Source organism: Schistocerca serialis, chromosome 10 (genome assembly GCF_023864345.2).
Source record: "Schistocerca serialis cubense isolate TAMUIC-IGC-003099 chromosome 10, iqSchSeri2.2, whole genome shotgun sequence".
Taxonomy (NCBI): domain Eukaryota; kingdom Metazoa; phylum Arthropoda; class Insecta; order Orthoptera; family Acrididae; genus Schistocerca; species Schistocerca serialis.
In genome coordinates, this window is record NC_064647.1 from 232,432,091 (window position 1) to 232,446,542 (window position 14,452).

General features: G+C 46.2%; 1 protein-coding gene across 3 annotated transcripts in view; it reads right to left on the reverse strand.

Annotated features, from left to right (window-relative positions):
- Positions 1 to 11,675, reverse strand: part of LOC126424931 (uncharacterized) — a 71,100-nt gene extending 59,425 nt beyond the window's left edge. The window contains exons 1-2 of one of the 3 annotated variants that reach the window (XM_050087779.1): positions 7,556 to 11,671; positions 1,902 to 7,525 (exon numbers count right to left, since the gene is read on the reverse strand). In XM_050087779.1, the coding sequence (XP_049943736.1) occupies positions 1,902 to 7,525; positions 7,556 to 11,472 (9,541 nt within the window). In that variant the 5' untranslated portion in view covers positions 11,473 to 11,671. Of the gene's footprint in view, positions 1 to 1,901 lie in introns of all 3 variants that reach the window. The other 2 variants (XR_007576233.1, XM_050087778.1) reach the window with 2 other exon arrangements.
- Positions 11,676 to 14,452: the final 2,777 nt, after the last annotated feature.

Consider the following 14,452-nt stretch of genomic DNA (forward strand, 5'->3'; position numbering starts at 1 on the left):
AGGTCAGGATCTAATGCCAATACAAATAAAATCACCAATAACACGTTCTTTTCTGCAGAATGTGTTTTTCAAAACCCACAGTTCCCTACAATGGGACGGCGCCTACTCGTCATCACCGATTTCTTCCAAATTTGTGGTAGATTCAACTCCAAATGGCCAAGAGTTTGGAAAAAAAATAGCACGTGTTGTATCAAAAAGAATCATCTGATTTGGCGCGTCTATATTTCTGAAACTAATAAACATACACAGTGAATTTTGTTTTTTCATGAACGGGAAACTCAAAAATTTGTTTTTCATACCTTTTCATAGATGTTCAATGTGTCCCCTTTGAGAAGCACGACATATGACAATGCGGCATTCAAATTGTACCCGCATTGCAGCGAGCAAGTCTTGAGTTACAGCTTCCACAGCTGCTGTTATGCTACGTCTCAAGTTATTCATTGTTGTCGGTAACAGATGCACATAAACAGAGTCTTTTATAAAACCCCACAAGGAATAATCACGCACAGTCTGGTCAGGTGGCCTTCGAGGGCAATAACGTAAGGCTCAATCATTTGGTCCAGTGCTACAGTTCCATCGTTCAGCAGTCCTATGGCTTAAAAATTCCCTCACTTCCAGAAGCCAGAGTGACGGAGCCCCATCGTGTTGGTAAACGAAGTTGTCTCCAGCTATGGGAAGAGAAAATTCTCAAGCATATCGATATATGTGCTTCCTGTAACAGTGTTCTCGGCAAAGAGAAATGGACCACAAACCCTGTCTCAAATAACATAATAGTTACGAGTTTTTAAAAATCGGAGATCCTTTCTGATACACCCTGTATTTTTGGCGTGCGTTATTGCGAGACATTAACAACTAATGTTGGGCTAAGTTCCAGGAAGCGGTCGGTGAAGCGGGAAGAGTACAGAAAGGTACTCGGAAGGTCGTAGGGTCGAATCCCTCTGCGGAAGTTATTTTTGTTCTCTATTTTTACCTTACCTACACTGCAAATAAACCGAAATAATGCTTAATGTTTTTTAATTATTACTGTTCATTAATTTTCGTAAAAAGATTTGGAAAGGAATCGCAAAGGAAAATTAAGACTTTCAGATAAATTTCCAAGAAAGGTTTGTGCTTACTTGTCCAGGAGGACACTACAAATAAGTTTTTAAGAAGGAATTGTAAGTAACTGTACAGGTAAAATTGTGGCGCTTATAGCGTGTGCAAATGCCAAGAAAATTACGGTTTCTCCTGTTCTTATAATGAATATTACATCAGCACGTGTAAATCATCAGTTACAAAATAACAGTATCTACTTTTATGTAGGAAGTTCTCGCGTATGCCTTAGCTATAATGGCTTCCTGAAAATTTATTTGCAATCCCAACTTTTCCTTTCGTTTTCAAGTCTTTTATCAAAATGATAAGAAACGTTTGACCATCTGGACCTCCCACTTCTGACACTCATTTCTGGCGAAGCCCTGCATGTACCGTAAAAGTGGACGAAATCAGTCATGAAAAGTTGGCGCGGACCATCTTCCAGTGAGTGTTTACGTATATTTTTCAGTTCTCTGTCCATCCACCCCGCAGAGACTGTGAAAATAAAAGTAGACTAATCGCAACTCACAAACAGGCATACAAACAAAGAATCTTTTCCCTCTGCGTCCACAACAGGAACGAAAGGAAACCTTAAAATAGTCCCACTGCAGAACACTTTGGTGCAGATGTGTTGTGTGTTGATGCAAATGCAGCAGATGTTTGATGGATTTTAATTTCAGTGTCAGCGGCGAGGCAACATGCAGTGACAGAAAGAGGCACACGACTTTCTAACTACGTAGGGTACATGTTAGTAGGAAATATTGTTATATCTTTTGGCACTCCATGCCGTGTGGGACACACATCACACCGTACACAGTTCAAGCACAAACCTCCATCGTCCTGCTGGCTTCCGTCGTTCGACGTTTCGTTCGTTGTTCCCTCTCGCAGTACTCGTTGCTGGGTCGACGTCCCGTCCGAGTCCAGTGGTAATAACGGTTTACCACCACCACCACCACCACCTTGACTGCCGCCCTCGACCACAGCACTACACACGGTACCTACTAAGTCCGGCAACTCGCCAACCACACTTTCTGTTGTGTCCTTCGGCAGTCGACACTGGAAATTCTCTTTCGCACTATTATCAGCGCTAGTACACGGTTTGTAATCAGCTGGAAAAACACAACTGTCACTTTCTAAAGTACTTCCCAATTGCTGAAGACTCGGGTCTTGCACAGCCAAAGACACAGAGAACCTGGAAGGAGCCTGCAATCCTGTTTCAGTTCGAACACTTAAGCCGCTCACTCTAACGGCTAACTTGCTAGGATCGACGTCAACTGGCGTACGAACCTGACAGGGCAAACCACTCGCAATCTGACGTTTCCCTAGATCTGATGAAGGCTCTTTCTGGAAACCTCTGTAATCCGTGGTTGGATTTATATCGACCTCTTTGGATACTACATCTGGGAGATTCATACTCCTCACGTCCTGAATCCCTGCTCCTCTTGCAGGTTCCTCAGTTCCACCTTTCATTACTCCTCCTGCTTCTCTGGAAGACTTCCCACTATCCACATCTCTCTCTATTGATTCAGTTTCTCTGCGGGCTGAAACGTCCTCGAGAGTTAGCGTCCTACTATCAGGGCTCCTGTCTGGCAACAGCATCTCCTGTGTCGGTACTGGCAGCACAGGGAGAGGGTCTTGAACCAACGTCCCGTCACTGCTGTCACTGGAGCTGCTGTCTGGAGAGCAGGATCTGTCACCAGCGACTCCAGAGCTGGCCTCAGAAACGGTGCCTCCAGGCGGAGACAGTGGGAAAATCTCCTCCTCGCTGGAGAACCCAGCCCTCCTCAGCTGTTCCCTAATTTCTGCCTCTGTGTATAGGAATGGGTTGGGCAAATCAATAGATAATGCTGACTGTGACAGTAATCCCTTCTCGTAGATTGTCTGGAGGAATGGATTACTGCTGCTGTTCTTGTCCTGGTCGCCAGAATCTGAACTAGCTTCTGGTATACTGCCGGTTGATGATAGCACAGACCCAGATGAGGGTATATAGCGGTCAGCTACGTCGGAAAATGGATTGGCGTCAAGATCTTCTTTTCCATCCAAATTTTGCCTCGTGCAGACTCGCTGGAGTCGACCCGACTTCTTTCCGGTATTCAGGTACGTCTCTTCGAGGAAGCGTCGATCCTCTTCGACAGTGCTCCCGCACCCCTCTACAGTCGGCTCCTCTGGCAATTCCGCAAATCCTTCCTGTGGCACTCCAGACTGCATGCACAGCCACTCGTCCTCACTCATATCGAATGGGTTGGTCCCACTCGTACCACTATCGGTTTCACGAAATGTTGGGTCAGATTCCTGAAGAGCATCGATTCTTTTCAGGACACTATCGATCCGCTTCTCGATGTCATAGTAATCTGGACCGTCATAGGATGCACAAGATCTGCCACCTGGGGACACTTCGCCGCTAAATGGTTTAAGGTCTACATGTTGTACTTCCAGAAAACCTTGTTTGTGAGTATTTACAGGTACTTGTAGATGTGTCGCATGGAGAATGTCGTGTTCCCCCTTCGTATCATTCTCTTTAGCACAGTTCCCTTGTTCAGTAGTATCCATGGTATCCAGCTTCCTGAGGTCTATTCTGGAACTGGCATTAGATGGGGGACCGTAGCTGATAGCCAGACCCCCATCTACAGACCGACTGGTGCTGAAGTACCAGTCATCTGAGGATGACGTAGCAGGGCGGGAACTGTCTCCGCACTCGACATCCGCAAAGTCACTTCCGTCTTCTTCGTACATAAATGGAATTGGTGTCTGGCTTCCATACTCCAGAGACTGCTGAGGGATATCTTCAAAGAAGATATCGTGGTCAGAACCCACTGGACTGCTAGAAGAATCTGTAGTCCAGTGACTATCTGCTTCTGTGTTTTTGGGGTGACCTGTTAGGCAGGATGGTGACTCATTTTTGGGAGAGACTGACGTCCCTACGTTGGAATCAGATGCTTGCAATCTCTTGGGCGATCTGACTCCAGTTTTCGAGTGACAACTGGAATGTTCCGAGTCACTGCTTGATTTCACCAGAATTGTGAACTCTTGGCCTAACAACGGATCTCTGTCTACTGCAATTGTTTCATACTCAAAGTCTTCCATTTCAATGATAGTATCTCCCTCAGGAGTTAGAGGAAATGTTTCCATGGTAGCTCTGTTCTCCTTTAACATATTACCAACAGAACATTCTTTGAGATTATTATCTAGAGCTGCACCTATTTCTTCTGGAGCGGAAGTTGCTCGCAGTTTGTCTTCTATTTTGGCAGCTCTGTTCCATGCTAACATATTACCAACAGAGACTTCTTTGAGGTTATTATCTACAACTACATTTATTTCTTCTTGAGGGGAAGTTGCTTGCAGTGTGTCATCTATTTTGAGAGCTGGTCCTGCATACACAGTCCTCACAATTTCATTCTCACCGCCTGGAGACGATGGCTGAGGAAGATTTACTTTCTCATCCTGATTCCCAGCAACTTTGTTTTTGGTTTCTGATCCAGAAGTACCTGGAGACGGTGGTTGGAATAATTCCACTTTCTCGTCTTGTTGCTTAACAATCTTGTTTTCCAGTTCATGAACAGTAGTAGTAGTGCTTTTTACTCTCTCTATTTCTAACGTATCTGATGCCGTTGGTCCAGTTTCCTTATTTTCAACGACATCTTCCTCTTCAACAATAACTTTTTCTGTTCCTTTTCCCGGTGGCTTCTCGGCGGGAGCTATCCACGACTGAACCTTTTCCAGTAGCTTCCTCTCAGTGCTATAAACACTGTCCTTGCCGTGCTGAATACCCTCGGATATGTGGTGCTTAAGTGCCGTTATCTTCTCCAGAACGACTGACTCTCTACGTTCGGCTGATGGAGGTTTCACTACTGCATCTGCTTTGCCTGCACTTTGAGGCTTCTCCCTCATCTCATCCTCTCTGAACACCTGCCCGCCACTTGTAGTTTCCACAAGCTTCTCTTCTGTGATTTCTGGCGTGACAGCCGATGGACCGACTGCTATAGTTGGACTCAGAGGAGGTTCCGATGTCACCGATGATGAACGCCTTATCAGTTGCCTAGTTATGGGGTGCAATATGAAGCCTGCTCTTCCCAGAACGTCTCCACCTTCCTCATCATCCAAAAAGACGCTATCTTCAGAGTAACTATCAGTCTCTAGTGGAGAGTCTCCTGATTGCAATGATTTTTCTGAAGTTCTGATGATGGTCCCATCGTTCTCGGCTGATGAAGCACTTGAAGTCTTTGTACTTGTGGAAGCTTCTTTTGCTGGATGCACAAGTTTACTGTTTATACCCTGTTCACTATTACTAGGACAGCTGGTATCTGCACCTACTTCAGCTGGATTGAGCTCACAGTAAACAGGGGGTTCTGCTGATTTGATGTGTGGTGTAGCTATCTGTTCAGCATAGAGTGGTCCTGTAGAGACTTGTGGTGCATGGTGATCAGAATGTTGCTGCTTCTCGACTACTGTACCAGGAACTTCAGGCAGGCTTGAGTTGTCTGCAGTGTCCAGTGGCGAAACGTCTACCAGAGGAGGAGGAGAGTCCGAATGAGAACTAACAGAAATCTCCTCTGCTGACACCTTGACCTCTGCCACTGATCCAAGAGTCTCAATATCATCAGATTCCCTCTGTTCCACTTCATGAACACTTTTGGAAGATGGTGAGGCTTCAGTAGTGTCCCCTGTCACATGGAGGTGTTTTGGAGGATTAATTTCCAGAGGAACTGCAGTCACGTGCATTTCTTGTTTCTTTGTGAATGAGGGTCTGTAATTGTCCACTGGATCTCCATTTGTAGCTTCGTTTTTGGTACATGTTGTAGTATCGCTTTTTAAAACTTGTGCTTTGTGTCCTATATTATTTACTGATCCAGCAGACTCATCAGACAGTGACTGCTTAGTCACAGAAATAGACTGCAATTTCTGTTGTTCCACATACAGTGATTCTTCTGGAGGCTGTGAGGTAGCTGTTGAAGGTAATGCTGTCTTTGGCACACCAAATTCGGAATAACCTGCTTGGGTAGATGATTTTGTGTTCTTTTCATCTAACAGCTCATCACGTTGTTTCTGCTGAAGTTCCTTGTTTTCTACTGTGTTGACTGAGGCAATTCCCTTAGAGGCAATTGCGAATTGATCTGGATCTTTACCATAGTCTTCTTGTGCGTTGTCGGCAAAAAAAGTCTTAGAAATGTCAGTTGGAGTGGACGAGGAAGAATTCGATGGCTGGAATTCACTAGTCCAGATATATGAGTCCCATTGCTGTGGTGCTTCTGACTTAATTTCTCCAGTGAAAGAGAAATCTTGCTCTCTGAATGGACTCAGTGAATCAAATCCTTTCTCAGACCACCAATCTGTTGCCTGTTGTGAGCCACTGACTTTATCAGGAGGCAGCATTGTATCTTTGGGCGTGTCACTGTCACATTTCATATCTGTAGATGATTGTTTTGTAAAAAACGCATCTTCTGATGGGAACCAAGCTGAGTCTAAAGTATTCAGGACGTCCCTTCCACCTGACCCATAGAACATATCGTTAGATTTTTCCATAGTGGTCTCATCTTTCTGGGGCATGCTATATGATGGCATGAAAGGATCTTCTATCTTGTTCTTCTTTGTGTCAGAACGCTTGGAGTCATCACTATCTAAGCAATCCAGCAGTTGCATATCTGGTAATGGATCAACACTTGGCAATAGAGCAGATGTTGATGACAGACCAGGGGGGAATGATACAGCCGGTGTTTTGAGGTCTTCCAGACTTCTGTCCAAAGATAACCATACTGATTCTGTGGAAATATCTCGAGAGATTGTTTTCTTATTTGTGTCTACAGTCTTACCCATTTTGATTCTGAGCGCATTGGACTGATCCTTTTCATTAACAGGCCATCCTTCTGAATCCTGTCCTACGATACCCCCAAAATCGTTAGATTTATCTTTAGAGTTCTGTAGATGACCTGCTACGTCACTAAAATCGTCAGAATGTTCTTTCAAACTATTTAGACGGCTTTTGGTATCTTCGGAAGAATGAGATTGTTCTTTTAGAGACTGTAGCTGATCTGCAATATCTCTAAGATCATGAGATTGTTCTCTCAGATTATAGATCTGGTTAGATGTTGATACTTGGACAAATTCTTCCAGCACATCATATGGTGACCCAGATTTTGTAGAAGACTCAGCTTTCTCACAGTGCTGGCGAGATAAAGCAATGGGATCCAACGAAAATTCTGCTTCATTCGATTGGTATATTACTGATGGTGAAACTGCAGATGGTGTGTCTATGATATTTGCAGCTTCCTCTTCACTTTGTGCTGCTTGCCAAGTGGCATCAAACAGTTGGCTAACCATACTTCTATCTGGAGTACCTACATCAGCTACTTTGCGTTGAGGCTGACAGTCTGAAGCTGATTGGTGCCCATGTGTCATAAATCTGTCTCTGTGACTTTGTGGCATTTTACTGTCCACATCTTGTCGACTCTGCTCATTACTGTCCACATCTTGTCGACTCTGCTCATACAGCATGCTGGGTACTGATGCACCCAAAAGTCCATATTCTCCAGCAATGTTGCAAACTGTGTCTGATGAAGTATCTGCCAGTTTGCTAATCAAATTATCTGATTGGTCAGGCATTAAATTCTCTGCAAAAACTGTTTTCTCTGCTGTAACTGGAATATTGATTTCCTCCTCCTTTACAAGATCTCCGCTAAGAAAAGTACCAATGGCTTTGGAAGTGTAAGTTTCATCTATGGCACCAGCAGACTCCAGTACGGGCTTCTTCCATTGCAACACTTCTGAATCCTTTGTTATGTGAGGACCAAACCAATCCTGCTCCTCTTTATCTATCAATAAGAAATGCTCTCTTCCTATCTGTTGACATCTCTCTAGCGATGTGCTATCAACTTTGTCTCTGTCATCATTTTCTTTTGACTCAGAAGAAATTAACGACTTCTGCAAATTCGAGTCTTGAGGTATCACACTTGTTAGTCCTGAGCAGTCAGAATCTCGAGAAAATGTAGGAACTGTTTCTGTAAGTGTGAGGATATCGGAACAAACCTCAGTCTCCTTGTGAGGCTCAGCTGTGCAGTCAACGTTAAACTCTCCAGGAATGAATTTCTGCTGCGAACTAGACGCTGTATTTTGGGCATCCAATGTCTTACGAGGAGCCATATTAATGGTTATATCTTTTATTGTGTCTGTCTGAGTGACAGCTCTTCCTTGAGCAACAGGCAAGTCTTCCAATAAATCTACTGAGGGAGTCTCTGACACCTTCATCTTATCTTCAAACAACTCCTCACTTGGTGCTATGAGTTCTAGGGCGGTACTTTTCTTCACGTTCTGAGCTGCAGATCGTAAATTATTTAAGGTTTCATCAGAAAGAGTGAAAACGTTTACTGAGGAAACTGACTGCAGATTGTCTGGAGACGGTTTAGCTTCTCCTTGCCTGATGCACCTTACATCTACAACAAATTCTTCTGATGGCTGCACAGGTAGCTCTGATTTGTCCAATGCTTCATCAAAAAAGGCTTTAACATTCTCTGAGCCTACTGGATCTTTCATTACTGGAGATACAACAGAAGATCCTGTGACAGGGGGCACTTCCTGAAACTGTGGATGCAACGCTAGTTGAGTTCCAGCCTTTGGCTCTTCTTTTCTCTTGACGAAATTCGAATCACAGAAAGGGTCTTTTGGAGCTGTTACACCTTCTCTGCGTAGGCTCTGATCATCCTTCGACTGAACCTGTCCACTACTTTCGACTGGGTGAATCATAGGGAAGACATTGACTGTAGCTGTTGATTTTGTAGCGTCAGTAGACACTAAATCCCTGATTTTAGTAACATCAGTTTGTGGGGTGTCATTATCCTTTGATTGCACGTGTTGCACGCTTAACACCTGATGAGGAGTCGGAGAGGTGGTGACTGCAGACATTACTCCAGTTTCCAGAGGCGATACGTCTTCTCTTACAGTAAGATCTGTTTCCTCTAAGAGAGGTCCCAGGAGTGTTTCATCTTCAGGTGTCTTCTTGAGCTCTTGGATCAGTGCAGAGTCCTGGCTATCTACCAGCTCTTGCAGCGCCCTCTGGATGTCTGCCCAGGATTCATTTCTAGCAGCAACCTCCACTTCGCCTTGCCTCACGTCCACCAGCTTCTTCCCAGATGGTAAGATGCTCGTGTAGCAAGCAGAATCTGCTGGGACTGAAAATCCATGTTCGCGTGACCATGCAGCTGGATCAAAGCCTGCCCATTCATCTGCTTCCATCTCAGTGGTGGTTGAAGTTTTCAGGATGTCATCCAGACCATCATCTGTGAAACCGCACAGGTCGCGATCGTTGTCTTCTGCTTCTTCAGACACAACTAGGGCAGGCACTGTAGGTTGTTGTAAGATTTTGGGACAGTTGCTCTCCATCGAGATAAATGCAGCACTTGCTTCACCTACAGAAGCTTGCTCAGCGGAGGCCAAACAGTGCTCGATATCCTGTCTAATTGCACGAACACCGGCTTCAAAGCCAATAGTTATCTTCATAAGTTTATCCTCCACAGCCGCAGATCCTTGATCTGGTACGGCTGTGCTGCTGACATCATCTGTACCACTAATGGCTTCAGGCTGTCCAGCCACTTTGCCTTCTAAAGACTGATCAGAATGCCCAAACCACTGCTCATCGTTGCTCTGCTGGAGGAAACGTCCTACTTTAAACCTTGCACATTCTGCATTGCTGAAATTCGGTTCACTCAGCCTCATGTAACCAGCCTGTGGCAGCTTCACATTGGGCGGGTGTGGGGGAGTACCCAGAGCCAAAAATTCGTCATCGTTTGTCAGTTCTGATTCAGAACGAGAATGGCTGTAATAGCTGGACGGCGATGACGATCCCACACTGATTTTTTTTTCATGGTACTTGTGTGAATTGTTGCCCTCTGGCAACAGTACTGTTGTTTCTCCTGCTCTGCACAAAGACAGGTGGCTTGAGGACTTGTCGTCCCCATCAGCTTCTCTGCTACTTTCTCTGGAATCTCCACGGTATTTGTGGCCTGCATTAACCTCCAGGCGCTGCATACTGATAGACCTTCCATATGCAATATTACGCTCATACACGGCCTGTAAGACCTCATCAATGTCGTCTAGTCTCTTGGCAATTACTGGATTGATAACAGTATCATCTAGATCTTCTTTATTAGCAGCATCTGGCAGCACCCTACCGTCACAAGCATCCTCATACACATCACCACGACCACCATCATCGTCAATCAATCTGAAGTCACTTCCAGTGAGAACAGCGCGAGCGGCTTCTCCAAGTATCTTTTTTTCTTTCTGGTCAGTCTTTTTCTCACTCTGCAAAACACTGGTTTCATTTGTAGCATTAGCTTCTTTTTGAGTTTTGCTGCCGCTTGGGTCAGTTTCATCCTTTGCATGCTTCCGTTTGCTCCTGAACAGTGTCCACAGCCAGTTGAGGAAAGAGCTTCTGTCTTCCTTTGCTCCTGGCTTGAGTTTCACTGCACTGCTGCGATCTATAGTTAAACTCTTTCCTTTGGTCCCTTGAGAGCTGGGTCCAGGGCCATCTGCAACAGAATGCAAGCGATCAGCTGATAGTCTCTCATTCACAACCGGCTTAATTTCTTGTTCTTGTGTGTCAGCAGTCTTCACGTCGGCCGACGAAGTCTTGGCTCTGACCCATACGTCGTCATCTCCTCGACCCGTGAAATCTTCTGTCGACCAGGCAGCGCCACTGTCGTGCAGGCGCCTCCTCGCTCCGGCCTTCGACCACACTTGATCGACAGACGTAGCTGGGGATCTTCCCGAAATTTTCCGTCGCGGGAGCACTGCCGAGGACGGATCCATCTTGACCCACACCTCGCCGCTGTCTTTGCAGCAGGGATCGTCCACCGCACTCGCGCTTCCACACGGAGTCTTCCTCAGAGAATCGCAGCTGGCCCGCGTCGGACTGGAACTCGCCAACTGCGCCGTGTCGGTGTCGACAGGCAGCGTCTCTCTAGAACGTGCCAGTCTCTCTCTAGAGGCCATGGGTAACGAGCCCTCGTCCGACGTGGAGGAGCGCAGGGAGCTCAGCTCCATCTCCGTGGGTGCGCTGGGTTCCGTTTCTGCAGGTGGCAGTGGGCTGCATTCCCGAGCTTCTGGAGGGACACTCAGAGGAGAGCCAGGACTTTGGGGCCGAGTCAGTTGCGGAGGCTGGCTCGTGTCGGAAGGTCGCACCTGGCCAGCGACGACGTCGGGGAACGGGTGGACGACCAGGGGCGACAGCTGCGGGTCCCGCTTGGAGCCCGGTGCCCAGTGGCCGCCCGCCGGAGGGACTCTGAGGACGTCGTCGCGGGGGAAGTTGCGGCGCCGCTGGGCGCGCGGCGTCGGTGTCGGCGTCCTCGACGACGAGGAGGAGCCGCGTCTGCGGCGGCGGCGGCCCGCGCACGAGCACAGCAGCTTGCTCATCGACCGGGGCTGGCTGCTGGCGACCGGCGCACCGTGCCACCAGCTCCACCCTCCTGCTCCTCTGTCTGTACCTACAGCGGTGCCTTCAGTCGACCGTACTCGAGTCTAGATCCACAAAGATGCACTGCAAACTACCAGACTTGATGTTGACTGATAGACTGGTAGGTCGAAATGCACAAAAGTGTCACTCCACAGTTTCCTGTGCACTGTCCTTACAACCACAAAGTACTACTTCAATGCCTTTTAAGTAGATACTGTTTCTGTAAGCGTAATGCACTACAGCGGACCATTAACAGCCCTACGTCACTCACATGACGCACATCTTTTAAGTTCGCCGTCGTGTAACTGCTGGTAACTAACTGCATTCCTAATTCGTCGCTGTCTCTCGCTGGTAATACAATCAGCACAGTAATAGCGTTCTTGTGAAAGACCTCCAATTTGGAAACTGCCAACGAAAGGTCTGTGGCTTTGTATAAGGGTTGCCAGAAATAGAGCTAAGGTATATCTTCAACTTTCCAACTTGGCAAATATTGGCGGCGCTAACCTAGAAGAAACGATTGTTGTTAATTAATAGAGATAAAATTAAATTTCTTTACAAAATATTGTGTGCATGTGTCTGTTTGGGGGGGTTATGGGTGTCAAGGGTGAGGGTGGGGGGAGGGGGGTGGGAGGAGGGGGAGGGGGGTGGGAGGAGGGGGAGGGGGAGGGGGAGGGGAGGGGGAATAGGGGAGGGGAAGGACGGGAGGAGGGAGGGGGAGGGCGTGAGGGAGGGAGGGAGGGAGGGAGGGAAAAGTAGAATATTAGTAGGATGAGGCAGCGAGAGGAACAACAAGAGAGAGCGGAAGCTATAAAGGATGGATGTAGATAATAGATCATGAACAGATGATAATCAGTAAAGGAAATGTCAGTCAGTTTGTCATTCTCCTGGCCAAAATATACTCGTTAGTAGCAACAAGTGAATTTTCTGTAGAGCGTTTGGTTCAACAAAATGGTTCAAATGGCTCTGAGCACTATGGGACTTAAGGCCTGATGTCATCAGTCCCCTAGAACTTAGAACTACTTAAACCTAACTAACCTAAGGACATCACAAACATCCATGCCCGAGGCAGGATTCGAACCTGCAACCGTGGCGGTCGCGCAGTTCCAGACTGTAGCGCCTAGAACCGCCCGGCCACAGCGGTCGGCTTGGTTCAACAACTTGAGTACTGACTTCGAGTTATCGATGCTGTTGTTATGATATTCAGAACGAGATCGACACAACTGTGCATTGCTAGGCTAATCTTGTGCGTACCTCTTCATCTCTAAAGAAGTACTGCAGCCTACATACATTTGAATCTGCTTGCTGTAGTCAAACCTTGCTCTCCTCCTGCAATTATGACACACACACGCACGCACGCACACACACACACACACACACACACACACACACACACACACACACACACACGCACACACACACACACACACACACACACACACACACACACACATACATATCCTTCCATTACCAGACCGGTAAGTCCTTGTCTCCCCACGATTTGCCCCATCAACCGATCCCTTCTTTTAATCAAATTGTGTGTAAATTTTTCTCTTCTCCCCAATTCGATTCAGCAACTCCTCATTTGTTATTCGATCTACCCATCCAATGTTCGGCATTCTTCTACAGCAAATTTAATTTTGTGGGCATCATGATGAAAAAGATCACTTCAGTTGTATAGTAAATATTTACTTATGATCGAATTAGTGCGTTAGAGCCACGTCTTCAGGGATACTTATTTATTTCATGACTTACTTCAAGTACTAACCACACAACTGACAGAATGCTGAGTCATCTACTAGTATCACTTGAACTACATCATGAAATAAATATATATCCCTGAAGATGTGGTTTTGACTCCTTGAAACCAGTTGGATCATAAGGTAAACATTTATCATAAAGCTGAAACGGTCTTTTTTATCATGATTCTTCTACAGTACCACATTTCAAAATCTTATAGCATCTTCCTGTCTGAACTGCTTTTTTTTTATCACCCACCTTTTGGTTCCATACAAGACTACAGACCAGACAAATACTTTCAGAAACGACTTCCTAACAGTCTGAAATTTCATGTTAACAAATTCCTCTTTTTCAGAAATGCAGTTTTTTTCGAGTGTCTGTATCTAATTTATATCCTCTCCACTTCAGCCATCATCAGTTATTTTACTGACCAAACTCATCTCCTACTTTCAGTGTGCCATTTTCTAACCTAATTCTCTCATTGCCAGATTTAATTGCATTACCCTTGTTTTATGAATGTTGTCCACCCCAACATTAAATTTACTGTCGAGATGGAGAAGCACGGCAAGCTATCATTCTTGGATGTTTTGATTGAGCGGAAGGCAGGAGGCCAGTTTGGTCATTCAGTGTACCGGAAACCAACACACACTGATCGGTACTTGAACGCCAATAGTTTCCACCACCGTGTACACAAGAAAGCTGTCCTGAACACGTTGGTTCATAGAGCCAAGATTATATCTGACTACGACCACCTGCCTGCCGGGGTGGCCGAGCGGTTCTATGCGCTACAGTCTGGAACGGCGCGACCGCTACGGTCGCAGGTTCGAATCCTGCCTCGGGCATGGATGCGTGTGATGTCCTTAGGTTAGTTAGGTTTAAATAGTTCTAAGTTCTAGGGGACTGATGACCTCAAATGTTAAGTCCCATACAGAGCAGAGCCATTTGAACCATCTGAACGACGACCACCTACGGTCTGAATTTCAGAACTTAAAACGTGTTTTCGGGGAAAATGCATACAGCAAAAGAGACATCGCAAACGCTTTCAAGGGCTGCCGATGAAAGACACCTGGTGAATCAGTAGAAGAGGCCAAACGGGCTGTATTCCTGCCATACTGTGGAGCAGCTAGCACTAAGTTAGGACGTCTGCTGCAGAAACATGGGCTAAGACCAGTGTTCCGGCCCGCCCCCAAGATACGAGATATG